Genomic DNA, 16,945 nt, shown 5'->3' with positions numbered 1-16,945 from the left:
ATGACCAAGCCACAATCCCTTCTCCATTCTCTTCTTGGGATCTTGGGCATGCATGCACACGCGCCTGGCATGAGTTTAAGCCACCGGATCCAGAACTTGAACTGTGGTAGACTACATGGGAGTCCAGTGACAACCATTACACTAACTGCTGGTCCCTGAACTGTGAACTTTTTGTTTGAAGATGCCACATATACTATATCAGGTATTAAAACATATCTAAAAATGTATATTTATTAATCAACAAGTAGCAAATTGATTTGATTTTATATAAATAATAACTTATGAAAAATAACTTTCTAAAAGCAAAATAATTTAGTAAGAGCAGTGATAATTGTTACAGTTTTGCAGACATCTTAAATTGTAGAGTTGACAGCTGAATTTTTATATTTGCTTTCATACCTGGTTTTTATTCAGTCTTTCGTGATGATTTGTTTGATGTATGTGAAGAAAACCTATCCTCACACATATATATTCAACTACATATATGTAGTTGGAAAAGGTGTGTTTTAATAACCATCTCAGATAATTGTGAGCATTCTTCATTGATAATAAAACCAAATTCACCAAGTGCAGGTTTTTAAGGCTGTTTATGATATGGAATCTCAAACTGTCGTTGTGCTTTTTGGATTCTAAGCTGTACTGGTGTTCTAGACTGTCTTTGTCTCTTTTATACTTGGAATAGATCTTTTTACCTATGCATAATTTTATAACATCATATATTGGTTATTTGAGACATACTGCTTCAGTGAGTTGTGCAGGTATTACAGTGTGTTGACATAGTATGAAACTAAGAAAATCACATTCATTAACGCCCTTACCAAACCCAGTAGTAAAGATTTTAAGTATTGTGAAACTATCTCCTGGTGGCACAGACACATTTTCCAAAATTCTAGCTTTTCTTGAAAGCTCTAATTTTGTTAGTTTTCTTGAAGTACAGTCTTACCTCATTTTCTCAAAAGCATCTGTCACATACTCAAAGTCTGAATACCTTTGGTTTGTCAGTATTTCAAGTAAAAATATTGCTGAGTGAAAGCAGCAGAAGCGCCATCTGGCCATTTAGTCAAGCCAGGTGTGTCCCTAAGAAAACCATTGCACTGAAGTATACAGCAGAAGCACTTTCTTTTTTTTTTTTTGAAAGGTATTTTTGCTATAGGGCGCGTGCACTTGCCAGACAGAGAGAGAGATAGAAAGCGAGAAATCACCCCTAGAGGGGATGGCCACGCCGCAATCCCTTCTCCTCCATTCTCTGGATCTTGGGCACGCATGCACACATGCCCAGTGTGAGTTTAAGCCACCAGGTCCAGGACTCGAACCGTGGTCGACTACGTGGGAGTCCAACGACATAGCCATTACGCTAATTGCTGGTCCCAGCAGAAGCACTTTCTGTATACTTCTTTCATTTAATCATACAGAATATTTAAAAGATTCATACTAAAGGGTTGAAATTTTAGAATTTAGTTCGTACTGCCTGATCAGGGACGTGCTTGAAACTAGCTTTTTTTTTTTTTCCTTTTGACTATATAAAGTATAGTTTTAAAAAATATAGTGATTACTAGTATAGTTTGATTTGTGTTAAGATACCTGAAGTGATTTTTTTCTTTTTTTTTTAGTAACTTTCCTGAGTGGTGTAACTGTCACCATAAGTCAGTTTTATTTTATTTTTTAATTACCAGGGGACAGGTGACATGCTAGAGAAAAAATACATTCCCCATCAGGTCATGCTGCAGTTCCTTCTTCATCGTTTTCCCAAACCCATTATGATTTTGGGCACAAACACATATGTGCCTGGTCTTGTTTTTCAAGCAGTTGGGGCTGAGATCCAAATTGCAATTGGCCATGTGAGATCCACCTCTCTATAACTGCTGTGCTTCAGGGACATGGGAGTCCAAGTCATTTTTAGAACTTTTTAGATTTTTGCTGTAACAAAGTGTGTTCACTGGAGAGAGAGAGAAAGTGAGAAATCACCGCCAAGATAGGATGGCCATGCCACGATCCCTTTTTCATCCACCTCTTGGGACTTGGCGCAAGCATATACATACACATGGCACCTTTTCAGGTTGGCAGTCTGGGTCTGCCCACAGTCATCTACGTGGAATTCAGCTCCTTCACCACCACAGTACTTGCTGCCCCAATTTTAGTACATTTTATCCTTCCTGTAAGAACCCTCATGCCTATGGAGCTTTTTTTTAAAAGCAGAAATAGCCTTTTAGCAAAATGTGGAAAACTGCTCTATAGTACTAGAACTTGTAGATATTGACAAAAGTACTGTGCTTCATTTTTATACTTGCCTTAAAATCAGACTACAGTCATATTTTTAAAATCATTATTAATGGCTAGCTTTGAATTTTGCTTGATTGTAACTTTTTTCATATGAGAATATACCTGGTTAACTTGACAGGTCATTGTTTGAGCCATTTTCTAGACTGCATATTCCCTGAGTGAGAGAATTTAAGTGTGAAATTTGTATTTTTATGTCTATATTCAGTATGAGTTTTTTATTTGTCTCTGGTAGTAAAGATTTATGAAAAAGACATTTCTTCCAGTTTTTAGTTTCTAATGGCATAGTATAATAATTTAGTGTGGTTAAATGAATCATGTTAAATTAATGCATTATATGGATTGTGAAGTAGTATTCTTTTTTTTTTTTTCTAAATGAAAAAGTACTTGGTAGATAATTTATATATTTGTCCTTGAGGTGAAAATTTAGATGCCAGGCAAGTTAAAGTCTCTTATATCATGTGTATTACCATTTCTGAAATAATTTATTCTAAACCTAAAATGGTGATGATTTACACATTTGAAAAATCTTGAACTATTAAATGTAACATAATATGTAGGATACCAGGTGTGAGGTAGAGAGAAGAGTGTTCATAGCTATTAGAGATGAAGCTTTGCTGCTAAGTGTAGATGTTGTTAGGAGAAGAATGTGTTTACAATACAATGCCCTGTTACTCTTCAGTTGTGAAGAGAAAGATGCAAAGTTCAGTAGCAAAAGATTGTTTAGTTTGTTTTTTTTTTTAAATAAAAATAATATTCATTTCCTGAGGTATTTCAGGTTTTATTGTTATCAGATCAAATAGATAATATCCAGAACTTGTCCTGATATACATTTCCTGCTTTGATTTTTCTTGTGTTTTCTAATTATTTACTGATAAAAAAACTTTCTTTCATAGCAGCTCCTTTACATACTTTAGCTCAGGATCATTATATAATAAATCACAGAACTTTATCTATATAATCATTTTGGATAAATTTATGAATGTCTCATAAATTTCTATTAAAATTACCTATCCAAAACTTATATTAAGAAAAAACTCTTATGCTCTCTTGTGCTTGTAAACAAAGTCTGGCAAGATACTGAGATACGTTGTTAATTAATATTAAAATTTATTTTTTATTACAGATTTTTAAAATTCTTTAACTGCTCTGTTTACTGAGTATGAAGAGTACATTGTGCATAGGTTTTTATCCAATCTGTTCTAATGGTTGAATGAAAATCACCTTAATGGTCTTATGGAAAGGATGTATAAGGACCTTTCAAAATTCTATTTTCCAACAATAATAGTAAGTTTCTTAGCCTCATAAGTGAGTTTTCAGTCTCACTCCAAATTAGGGAATACCAACTGGTATTCTCATTACTTAGATTCCAGGAGCTGGATTCTGTTTCCTTAGAGGTGATAACTTTATTCTTTGTTAAGTGTGTCAGTCTTAAAGTATATGTGCTGCTGAAATGAGCACAATCTTAAAGTAGTGAAGCAGTGCAATCTACTTTGCTGCTCACATTTTTCCTTTAACTCACTGGGTAAACTATCAGATATTAAACAGTGTTTTTGTTATTTTATTTAGGTATCTCAATGCAATTCAGACAATGTGTCCACATATTCTCCGCTACTTGACTACAGCAGTCATTACAAACAAAGATGTCCGAAAACGCCGGCAGGTGCTAAAAGATCTAGTCAAAGTTATTCAACAGGTAAAAACTAAAATCTTAATATATTTTTAAAAGTACCGAAGCTTTCTTTCTAAATTAAGACTCTTAGTTCTTTAGGTTAAAAAAATAAGGAAGTATACATGAAATGCAGAACAGAGAAAAGCCTCAAATGAACCTTTACTATCTTTATCCAAGATATATTTATTTTAGACTTAGTATGAATTACTGTTGTTGTCTGCTAGGTGGATACTTAATATACATTATATGTTTGCGTTGCTCTTATTACAAAGAGTAAGGAATTAGATCTTGAGTCAATAGCTGCTTGCTAGGGAGTTATTATGTGCATAATTTCAGAAGGGTGACCTTTATGTAGAATATAGTATTAGTAGTTGCCAAAAGCCTTGGTCTTGCTGGTTGGGTTTTAGAGAACTTCTCAACAAAAAATATGGATCAGAAAAAGAATTTAAATATTTATTTGATCTGGGAATGAATTAAATAGAAGTAATTGTTATTCAGTAAAATATGAATATTCCCATACACTTAAGTTTGTCTTTATTTATTTACTAAGTGAGACACTTAAATGGAAATTTGAAAACTTTTGGAATGATTTTAGGATGAAAATTTACAGAACTTGGTTTGGAAGGCAAAAATGTAATATATGATCTGAAATCAGGCTAAGAACAATTGCTTTGAAAAGATGATGCTAAATAATTTTCTAGAAATCAGTGAGAAGGAGGGAGAAAATAGGAAGACTGAGCTATTCTTGGGGTAATCTGCTAAATAGTGTTGAACCAAATCTAACTTAACCTTCTACTTAATTTTTAGGAGTCTTACACATACAAAGACCCAATTACAGAATTTGTTGAATGCTTGTATGTTAACTTTGATTTTGATGGAGCTCAGAAAAAACTGAGGGAATGTGAATCAGTAAGTATTACTTATAAACAAGTAACATTCTTAAATTTTTGGAGAATGTAGAGTTAATCTAACATTGTCATAGTTGAAAAAGTAATTACATAAATATATATTATTTATATATTTAAGATCTATTTATTTCTAGAGAGATTTTTGCCATATGGTGTGTGCACTCACCAGAGAAACAGAGAGAGACAGAGACAGCGAGAAATCACCATCCAGGGGGATGGCCATGCTACAAGCCCTTCACCTCCATTCTCCTCTCGAGATTTGAGACATGCACACATGTCCAGTGTGAGCTTTAAGCTGCTGGATCCAGGACTCAAACTGCAGTTGACTATGTGGGCGTCCAGTGACATAACCATTACTCCATCTGCTGGTCCCAACAAATTATTAATCTTAAAATAGCAAACTGAGAGTATGCTGGGTAAAAGACATTTTTAATGTGGTTGCCATGTATTTATCCCTTTTATTAGGGCACTCTATTAAAATATTGGTATTATTCTTAATTCACAATTATGTAAAATATGTGATTTTGTATGTGCAGTCAAGAATAATTTTGAATTGCACATCACAATTGTGATTCTCAATTGTTCCACAGGTGGACTTACCTTTAGAATTTTTCACATCATATGTTGTATTCGCTGAAACCAGGCAACTCATTGTATAAACAGTTAGAAATTATAGTGTCTTCTATTATTTACTAAAAAATAAAATCCCTTCAGAGCAGCTGTAAAGATTACAATAGTTTGAAATAAGTTAGTTTGAATATTTTAAGAAACTAAGAATTTATTTGCTAAATATAGATGCTTTTACCAAATTCGTATTACTAGACATCAGTTTTACCCTTTGAACCATGTTTTAGCAGAAAATGGGCAGTTTATTAACAGACTAAGATCTTATTTCTCTATGGAAAAATAAATTATGCATATACATTCAGAAGTTATTTCCAACATTATACAAAACAGAAATTAGAATCCAGTGCGATCATTTGTGTTGTAAATCATATCTGACATTAAAGTAAATAATGGTGTAAATTTATCACACCAGCTGTCTAGTCTTTGCTGTGAATCCAGAAGAGTTAGAAAGTACTTGATTACTTTTCTTGAAGTTAAAATACTCTCTTTTAACTGTATGATGGTCTTCGAAAGGTTTATGGCAAATACATATTAGAAGAATACTATGGGACCAGCCCCACAGCTTAATGGTTCAGGGAGTCAGAACCCACATGGTTGACCATGGTTTAAATCTCAGCCCCAGTGGCTTGAAAAAGATACTAGGTGTGCCTCTATGTGCCCCAAATCTACAGGTCCTTTATATAGAATAAAGGACAGGAAAAAGCTGCTTAGTTAAAAGCTACTCTGTTACTTGAAATCATCAGTAGAACCACAAGAAACATTGAAGTTTTTAGGTCTTATTCTTGCTACATTTTTACTGCTTGTCTAAATTGTTGGCAGGCCTGAACAGTGTTTCAGAAATTCTAACTGGTATAGAACTTGTGATCTTAGACGTCAGAATGGTAGTGACTGAAAAATATTTGACTCACGCTTTTAAAAATTGTCAGCATTAGTAATTTCTTCTTCTGTTTTATACACATAGGTGCTTGTAAATGACTTCTTCTTGGTGGCTTGTCTTGAGGATTTTATTGAAAATGCTCGTCTATTCATATTTGAGACTTTCTGTCGCATCCACCAGTGTATCAGCATTAAGTAAGAACAGCCTGCTTTGATTTGTATTTTTTTATATTTTTAAATCCTGGATATTTCATTTATCATAAAATTACATTTAATAGTCCAATTAAATGGATATCTATTTTATTTCCCTTTGGTTTTAGAATAAATAGGGAGCAACTTGATAGTGATTTATGAGTAACTTTTGTTTAAATTCTAGGGTGCTATTGACTCAAAAATATCATTAGTTACATCTATGTGGCAGAATATGATTTTTTTTTAAATTGTAAGACTGAAGGTAGTAAATGATTATTAGTTACCTTTTTAAAGATTACTATTATACCATTACATAGGGGGGAAAGTGAAGGAAACCAGTTTTAAAATGATTTTCAATAGGAATTTTTAAAAATGATTTTCGGGGGACCAGCAGTTAGCGTAATGGCTATGTCGCTGGACTCCCATGTAGTCGACCGCGGTTCCGGTCCCAGACCCAGTGGCCTAAAACTCACACCAGGCGCATGTGCCTGTGGAGAATGGAGGAGAAAGGTTTGCAGCGTGGCCATGCCCCCTGGGGGGTGATTTCTCGCTTTCTGTCTCTCTGTCTGGCGAGCGCATACTCCCTTTAGCAAAAACCTCTCCCCCCCAAAAAAAATGATTTTCAGTAGGAGTTCATATAAGGAGATAGTCCTTAGTAAATCATAAATTCTGTTGAAAGACCCTGCATTTGGTAATCATTTCTGTTAATTGAATTTGTCTCATTTAATTACATATTTCAATTTTCATATAGCAAACTCCTATGACACCATAAAATGTTGAAACATGGAAAAATTATGGAGTTTTTAGCTGAAATTTTCTCTATTGTGTGAGACAGTTATTGGGGGAAATTGTGAAATGTACGTAATCTATTAGAAGCTAATTTTACATATTAGAGTTTAAAAAATAGTACTCTTTGGCTACAGATGAAGTCAAACATAATCTTTAAAAACTTATTACTTTAATGATTGCCTCTGAGGAATTGTGTGTAAACTAAATTTTTTCTGTAATGCCATTTATTTTAGCTAAGGGGTCTATACTTAAACTTGCCTAATTTTAGAGGGTTGTCATCGTAGTATTTCAGAGTTAGAAGTATAGTGAAGTCATAAGTCCGTTCCTATGGGAGTTGAGTCCTTTACTTCACTTTTCTTACTTGTTTACTACAGCTTGCCAAACAGTCTTAAAATCTTTCTCAAAGAACACATGCAGTCTTTTAATACGTAGTTTGTTGTGAAATAAAGAAGTAGATACATCATATATAGGGCTCTGGTAGAGAATAGATGAATTCTTATATTGTTGTTTTTAAGATTTGTAGTTAGGGCTTGTGAAAGAGGAATATTAGTATTTTGATTCCCTTGTGAACTTTTCTTCATTTCTTATTACTATAATATGTTCACTAGGATGTGTGTGTGTGTGTGTAGGGGGGGGCCGGGGGGTTCATCCAGAACTTATTGAAGTTCCTCTGTTGTGAACCTTTGGAAGCTAGCTTTCCTTGTTATATCTTTAGCACCTAGCATAGTTTGTACAGTACAGTATTATATAAATATAGCATAAATATCTGTTAAATGATATATTTATATTCTCTCCATTGTATTAGAGAATACATTTCTTCTGACTATTGTATTAATTTCTTTAGATTCAGCTTACTGTCTTTAACAGTAAAGTAGATTATTTGTCCTGCTTTACTGAAGAGAGGTGTGCAGCTCAAAGAAAATTAACAGGGTTTGAATGCTTCTATAAACTTGTATGTGACAAGAATTCCTAAGAATTTTTTATCATTTGAACAACTTGTCTCTCAGATATAGTCAGTTAAATAATTTGTTCCTGTGGGAACCAGCAATTGACGTAATGGCTATGTCGCTGGACTCCCACGTGGTCGACCGCGGTTCGTGTCCCGGACCCGGTGGCTTAAAACTCACGCCGGGCGTGTGTGTGTGTGTGTGCCCAAAATCCTGAGAGGAGAATGGAGGAGAAGGAATTGTGGCGTGACCATCCCCTCTGGGGGGTGATTTCTCGCTTTCTGTCTCTATGTCTCTCTCTGTCTGGTGAGCGCACGTGCCCTATAGTGAAAACCTCTCCAAAAAAAAAAAGAAAATTGTTCCTAGATATTTGTTCTAAAACATACAAAAACCAAAAGTCAAAACATTATATTAAGGGCCCATTTCATAGCCTAGTGGTTAAGGGAGCCAGATCTTAGATGGCTGACTGAGTGGTTTCAATTCTGGCTCTAGTATACTGAAAAACAATGGGTCTGGGCACTTGTGCATGTATGTCCAAAATCTGAAGGAGAACTGAAAGGGATAGGATTTTGGTGTGACCATACTTGCCCTCTCTTCTGTCCTGGTCTCTAGCTCTGGTGAGCATGTGCACCTTCTGGCAATATTTTTTAAAGTATTGATTAACAGAAAATTGTTCTGATATATGCAGTAAAAGGAAACATTATTTTAAAATTGATTATGCTACATGTGTGTGGCCGGATATAAATCTAGCATATTGAAATGAACTTTTGTAATAGTCTCGTACTTTTCATTAGTTTCGATAGGACTTGATGTTTGATTGTGCATACCAAGAGATGACAGGAGACGTAAGTTAGGATCGTTATGCCTGAGCACATTGGAAACCAAGGAGAGACTGAATGTTGTTACACCCAGCTCATCAACTGTACTGAATGGTAGAACCAGGCAAACTACATGTTGAAAAATACATTTGGGCATAATGGTCTCCAACAATTTCCAGATAACCAATAGCTAGTTGATGGGTATCTGCAGTACCAAACCCACATGGACCTCCAGACGATATTGGATATAGTTCAGAGTAATGCTTGCATATTTTGTAACAGAGATTGCAGATTATCGACCATACCATGGGCCAAAATTCTAGTGATAATAGTAGCCATTTTCTCTGTCATTTCTGTTAGACCATGGGAATAGAAAATTAGTTTTGATTTAAAAAAATTAAAGAAAAAGAGTCCCTTTGAAGAGAGGGACATGCTGCTTAATTGAATAATTGTAAAGAAGTTGACCTTCAGGGGCAGATTATTGAATTGGTCTAATTTTTCCAACTTAACCTCGGTGTCGTGTTTTTTGTTTTTTAACTTTTTATTCTTATAGTTTTCTGATAGACTCCTAAGTATTTTTTAGGCTGTGGGCTGGCCCCATTGCCTAGTGCTTAAGGTGGCCAGATCCCACTTGGCCAGCTGCAGTTGGAATCTCAGTCTTGGTGACCTGACAAATAGGCCAAGTGCATATGTGTGTGTGCCCATAATCCTGATAGGATGGAGAAATGGAGGAGAAGGGATTGTGGCATGACCATGTCCCATTGTAAAGTAACCCCCCAGCCCCATCATCTTTATTTGGTGAGTGTACATTTCCCCTGGCTATTTAAAAAGAAAAGGAATCTTAGACTAAAGTTCTTTGACTTGTAAAGTCTAGAAATCTTTTTTCTTCCAATGATAGTATTTCCTTCCCCTTAGGTCACTCACTCAAACTTTTTTTTGGCTACCTATGGAATATTACACTTTTAATTTAGCTGCTTAGAATATATAAATTAATGTGTTTTCTTCAAATATTAGGGTAGAATTTTTGCACTGGAAGAAATCTTTAAAAAGCTTCTAATTCAGGGACCAGCAGTTGGCATATGGCTGTCACTGAACTCCCATGTAGTCGACCACAGTTCGAGTCCCAGACCCGGTGGCTTAACTCATGCTGGGTGCGTGTGTGTGTGTGCCCAAGATCCCAAGAGCAGAATGGAGAAGGGATTGTGGCGGGGGATGATTTCTTGTTTTCTGTCTCTCTGTCTCTGACTTTCTGGTGAGTGCTCGCGTCCTATAGCAAAAACCTCTCCAAAAAAAAAAAAATTCTAATTTAGTAATACACATTTATTGACTCATCTACCATAGCACTTTTCAGTAGAATTTTCTGCACTGATGAAATGGTTTTATGTCCAAATTGTTCAGTATTGTACACTCGAAAGCTTGTTTATGTTTCATGTTACAGAAACAAACACATGCACAAATACTTACATACACAAAGAGCAGTACTTATTTTCAAATGCAATATTAATATATGAGTATATGTAGTTATGTATATATGTAAACAAAACAGATCTCCTTCACCCAGCTTATCCTGTAGCTCAATGAAAGTTTTCTCCTAACAACTGGAACTCTAAGACTTGTAGAAACACAGTTTTGTAAAACACTGACTCAGTACAATTCCATTTCTTTTTTTTTTTTTAAGATGTTTTGCTATAGGGCGCATGTGCTTGCCAGACAGACAAGAGACAGATAGATAGAAAGCGAGAAATCACCCCCCAGGGGGGATGGCCACGTTGTAATCCCTTCTCCTCCATTCTCCTCTCGGGATCCTAGGCACGCACGCACACGCGCTCGGCATGAGTTTAAGCCACCAGGTCCAGGACACGAACCGTAGGCGACTACGTGGGAGTCCAGTGACATAGCCATTACACTAACTGCTGGTCCTCCATTGCTTTTTTTGTGGGAACTTAAGCTGCTTAGAATATTGAAAGAACATGGTCTAGTCAGTCTCTGAATATTTATTGTACTATACCTCACTGTATATTCTTTTTTTATTGTGAACGATTTATATTTTCAGAAATACCTTGGTTTAGACTAATTTGTCATTTAGCATATAAATTGATCCAGTAGATAAAGATGAAAACCATAAGTCAGTGTTTGACTTTGTGTCTTTGAATCTCTACAGAGTTGTGTTTTACTAGTACAGATTTTCTGTAGGCACCCAAACTTCTGAATCACGTTTACTGAGTGTGCTGTGTTGTAACGTGTAGCAAGGCTGCTGTGCTGTATCTTGAGGATGGTTATTTTAAAACTACATTAAACCAATCACTGCGTTAGGTCACCAAACTTTTTAGGCAGGTAATTATGACCTGTAAGTGAAAAAAATCAGTGACTTAGTGTCTTTAGTATATAATGAATTAAGAAAGTAGTGTTATTCGTATTTTTAAAGCTGCTTTAATATCTTAGAAATAGGACAGCTGAAAATGCTAAGTATTTTTGTTGGGCCTTCATAAATACAGCAAACATCTTAATTCAGACTCAAGAACTTGGAATCCATTATAATAACCAATCCAGTGTTACCATTTACCTTTAAATGTTACATAGGAGACAAAGTAATTATTCTCTGATCCAGAGATTTTTAAGTCTAAATGTGCACCAAAATCATCTGGGGAAGTTAAACAACTTAAACTTAAAAAGAACAGATTTCCTGGCCTTCTTCTTGACCTTCTGAATCAAAATCCCTGAGATCAAGGCTTGAGAATCTGGGTTTAAAGTTTCCCAGATGATTCTTTTGCAGTCAGCCTTTGGAAATTATTGCTCTAAATTAGTGATTTGTAGTCCTGACTGCATATTAGAATCAAGTGGGAAGCTTTAAAAAGAAATAAATAAAAATAATGGATGACAGAGCTTAATCTATTAAAATCCTGTGCGGGGAGACTGTAGCAGCTGTATATTTTTTAAAGGTTCTCTAAATGGTTCTCATGTAAAACTTTTTTTTTTTTAATTCTTTTGATTTGTTTTGTTTGAAAAGATTGAAGATCAGTTGTAAAAAAATAATAAAGAGATCCCCTGTCTTTACTCATTTTCTCCCATTGATAGGTGACAATTTAGAAAACCATAGTGTAATATAGCAGCCAGGATATTAATACTGACATCGATACTTTGAAGATATGGAAGGGACCAGCAGTTAGTGTAATGGCTATGTCGCTGGGCTCCCTTGTAGTGACCGCGGTTCAAGTCCTGGACCCGGTGGCTTAAAACTCACGCCGGGCATGTGTGCGTGCGTGCCCAAGATCCCAAGAGGAGAATGGAGGATAAGGGATTGCAGCGTGGCCATTCCCCCTGGGGGGTGATTTCTCGCTTTCTGTCTCTCTGTCTCTGTCTGTCTGGCGAGCGCACACGCCCTGTAGCAAAAAAAAAAAAAAAAAATCTCCCCCCCAAAAAAAGATATGGAATATTGGAATATTTCCATCACTACAAGGATCCCTCAAGTTGCTTTTTGTAGCTATACCCATCTCTCTTCGATCTCCTCTTAATCTCTGGCAACCACTCATCTTTTCTACATTTTTGTAATTTTGTTATTTTAAAAATATACAAAACCTTTTCTAAAAGGCAATACTGAAGGCAGTATTCAGTATAGACGGGCAAGAATGCTGTATATCATGATTATGATATAATTAACAACATAACTAGTATTGCTGTTGAAAGAGGAAAACGTGACAGATGTTAATGAGTTTCTCTTCTGGCTAGATACCAGGTAGAAAATTGAGAGTATGCCCACAAGGAGGCAGCAACAAATATTAACTAGGTACACAAATAAATATAAAATTACAAATTATGATAGGTATTTTGAAGAATAATAGTTTTTAGAGAAAATGACAGGGACATACTTTGTATATTGGAAAACCTGGAAAGTGATTTAGTAACTCTCTAAATAGAATAATTAAGCCCCCAAATAGATGATTTGTTTGCCACTGAATGCTAATTATAGCAATTTATTCCATTCACTAGTTAATGCTGCCCTATCTCTTCCTTGAATTGGTCTGAAGTTATTTGATAGTCTATCTTTGTGAGAAGGAGGGATATTTTTCTGGCCTCTTTTATTTTCCTGTTCTGGTTTTTTTTTTTTTTTTTTCTTTTCTTTTTATGGAGGGTACATGTGCTCACTCACCAGAGAAGGAGAGAAAGCAGCCCCAGCAGGGTATGGTCACACTGCAATCTCTTCTTCATCTCTCCATCCTATCATCATTTGGGGCACACACACATATATTTATCCAGTGTGATTTCCAAGCGTCTAGAGCAGGATTCAGACCATCTTCAGCCATGTGGAATCCAGCTTTCTTAATCATTAGGCTGTGGGGTCCAGCCCTATGGTGGTTAATTAGCTCTTTCCATTTGTGATTTGGAACGTCCTCTGTTAATAAATGGCTGTAGCACATAATGATAGTCATGTCTTTATAAGGATGCATGTTAAGAATTTTTTTTTATCAGTTTATAAACAACCCTGATGATTTGTCAGATTAGTTTCAAGTCTGTTTACCATAAAATATGCAACATTTGTCAGAAAAAATTACTATGGTGAGCTTATGTTTAGTATAGCTGAATAGTTTATCAGATATGGTGTGTCTGAAATTTAAAAGGTATATATATTAAAATAATTCCAGGACCAGTTTTAAATCATAGATAAAAACAAAATATGGAGGTAATATTTTTGATATTTATAATAAATATACTGGAGCATACATTAATATAATTTCCCAAAAGGAGCTAGTTTTCACAAAAGAAGGTATTTGCCTAGTACTCTTGCATTTCTTTAAGTTATGAAAAAATTATATTTTGCTTATTTTAAGTACCATGTTAGATCTTGATATCTTAGTTACTCTTCCACATAGTAATTTATATTTAGAATTATATTGATAGAAATCAAGGTGTGTTTTCAGAAAGAGATGGTTTCAAAGGCCATTATCATTCTCATTTCTGTTAGAAAGTAATACACTCATTTTCACTACAGAGATGGAAAATTCACTGAGAATTTTGCTTGTCACATGCAGCATTTCTCAATTTTCTCCTATTTTCTTTCTTCTATTTCATCCCAGCCTTATAGCTAAACACATTTACATTAAATACTTTCTGTTTAATGAATTTGTCATAGCATACTGTTATGAAAGATTTGGAATACTTTTTTCTTGGATATGCTGAATAGTTGGCCATAGTCTTGAGTGAAAATCAGGTCAGAAGTTTTCATATCTTAATGCTTTTAATCAGTAGTATTTAAATTGTGCTTATCAAATAAAATATGGAAAGCCAGGTTGTCTAAAGAGGTAGTTAATAGAGCATGTGAAATGCTAGGCCTCATCTCCTTATTGTCTCAAATAGTAACTTGGACTGAGGAAGATATATTTATTTTTGCTATATCTTCTGAAACAGCACTTAAGGATTCTGTGTATGTCTTATTTATCATATTCAATATCATATTTCAGTGTTAGTTAAACAGAACAAGTAACTTGAAGGTATTTATAAAATATTTAAAACTCGTATTTGAATGTCTAAACTACATCCAGACAAGGTTGAGGCTTATAGTGTAAAGTAATTTTTCTGTTTAAAGTCTGGGGTGATTAGAAGTCTTCTCAGAAGTTCTGCTGAATTTTGATGCATTTGTCTTTTATTAATAAATGGTTTTTAAATAACTAGGTAATAACATGTTGGATAGGTTAAGCCAACATTTTTTGTCTTTTTAAACTTTGATAGAATACAACATTTTTTATTTTTAAATCTACCATGTGGGCATAACATAGTTATGTCTTTATAAGGTTTTTTTTTTTTTTAAGTAACATGAAAATATACACCGTAAAAAAAATGATTAATGAAAAGAAATCCTCAAAATCTATAATTCTTTTCCATTCTAGTAAGTGAAAAAACTTGACTATTACCACATTCTTTACTCCCAGAGTGATTTATAGCTTAGATAACCTGAGATGCCATCAATAATTTGCTAATAGTTCTTGGACCTTTAGGTTTTTTTGACTTGATTTACTTAGTAAAGGAACAACAAGCACAGCGCAAACAGTAAATCCCCAAAGTAGGATTATGGCTCAGAGCATGCAGACATTTGTGGGACTTGATGCATATTGCCAAAATTGCTCCAGCCATATTAAAATAGGAGACTTAGAAAAAGGAGGAATAGAGAATTCTTGTTACTGTGCAGAATGGGATATTCTTTCTTTTGTTTTAATATCTGAGATTAAATATTTCCTTAGTTAAGCTGTTCCCACACCTCAGGACTAGAATTTTTGTATCGCATAGCTCTTTTCACTTTTATATTTATATTTTATATTTTAAGAATTAGGTGATCATCTTCTCCCTCCACTTCTTTGATTTAACCTCCACAAAGGCTTAAAACAGATTATATTTTATCACCAGCCTCTAATACAGTTCCTATTTTGTTAAATGAGTGACAAGGAAGAGAATTGGTCCGGTTTGGCTGGCATATGGTGTTCATAAGGGAGCATAATTGGAGGTTGGAAAATCAGGTTATGGCTAAATTATAAAGGATAATATATGAGTAATTTGGAGTTTGAATTTTCACCAGGCTACACATACATCTGTAGTCCAGGTTGGGTGAGATTAGGGTGATTCACAATGTGAGAACCCTTTCAGAGTGCATACACCTCTCTCTGTCTCAGTAAATATTGATTGTTGGAAAAGTCATGATGCATTTTTGCATAGAAAAACAAAAATATAATTACTTTTCTCTTGACCCAATATATCAACTTTTAAAAGTGGGATTTAGACAACAGTGATAATGAGAATAAAATCCATTCGTGTGAAAAAATAGTCATGGATTGTCTTTTATGTTTGCTTTGAGTGTTTACTTACAGCAAAATTCATTATAAAATCACAACAAAATTTTAACATATATGGGACTGACCTCATACTGTATTAGTTAAGCATTTCACAGAGAAATCCAAATCCCATGTAGCTAGCTAGGATTCAAGTTCTGGCCTTGTGGCTTGAAAAGCACACTTTCATGTGGTTGTCCAGAATTCTGATGAGGTGGAGAATTATAGGAGAAAACAGAGTATGGCTTGACCAGGTCCTAGTTGGGGAAATGTTTTCTCTTTATCTCTCTCATGCAACCTCTGACATTAAATTTTTCTTTTTTTATACATAAATTCAGGGGAAATTATGGTTTAGTTGACTAAATTCCATACCCATCATGTTGTGTTAACTCCCAATCTTTCCTAAGGAAAATATTTAAATCTCTTCATAGATGTAATTGTGGACTCTAATTGATAGCCTGACTTCAATTTTTATGTTTTGAATGATATTCTATTAACTCTTGGTCAATAAATATATAAAACAGGGATAGCAGATAATTTTAGTCTATATGTTTACACATACACACACACATATAGTTGAATTACTTATTTTTTAGTTTTTACTATAGGGCCCATGCACTTGCTGGAGAGAGAGAGAGAGAGAGAGAGAGAGAGAGAATGAGAGGTCACCTTCCAGGGGGGATGACCATATGACCATGCCTCAATCCCTTCTCCATTCTCCTCTTAGAATTTTGGGCATACCTGCACTTGGGCCCAGCGTGATTTTCAAGCCATTGGGTCCTGAAATGTGGAGTCAGTCACGTGGGATTTAGCTGCCTTGACCTTCATGCCACCTGCTGGCCCCTGGTTTATAATATTTTAAGGAATGATTTTTGGCAGTGACAGTCTATCTAGATCTATTCATCAAACTAGTAATTACATTAAAAGGCTGAGCAGTATATTAAATCTTCAGTTTAAACAAAAGGCAGCTGATATGTGGGTTTACACCCATATATGCATGCGTGTGTACTATATACTCTTAAAT

General features: G+C 34.8%; 1 protein-coding gene across 1 annotated transcript in view; it reads left to right on the top strand.

Moving 5' to 3' along the window:
- The window catches only part of EIF3E (eukaryotic translation initiation factor 3 subunit E), a 51,347-nt gene that overhangs the window by 31,615 nt on the left and 2,787 nt on the right, over nucleotides 1-16,945 (top strand). The window contains exons 8-10 of the mRNA XM_006167922.3: nucleotides 3,847-3,973; nucleotides 4,757-4,858; nucleotides 6,446-6,555. Of these exons, the coding sequence (XP_006167984.1) occupies nucleotides 3,847-3,973; nucleotides 4,757-4,858; nucleotides 6,446-6,555 (339 nt within the window). The remainder of the gene's footprint in view (nucleotides 1-3,846; nucleotides 3,974-4,756; nucleotides 4,859-6,445; nucleotides 6,556-16,945) is intronic.

The sequence above is a fragment of the Tupaia chinensis genome, unplaced genomic scaffold (assembly GCF_000334495.1).
Source record: "Tupaia chinensis unplaced genomic scaffold, TupChi_1.0 Scaffold145257_1, whole genome shotgun sequence".
NCBI lineage: Eukaryota > Metazoa > Chordata > Mammalia > Scandentia > Tupaiidae > Tupaia > Tupaia belangeri.
The sequence above is the reverse complement of the archived record's forward strand: the minus strand, read 5'-3'. Positions and strand labels throughout refer to the sequence as shown.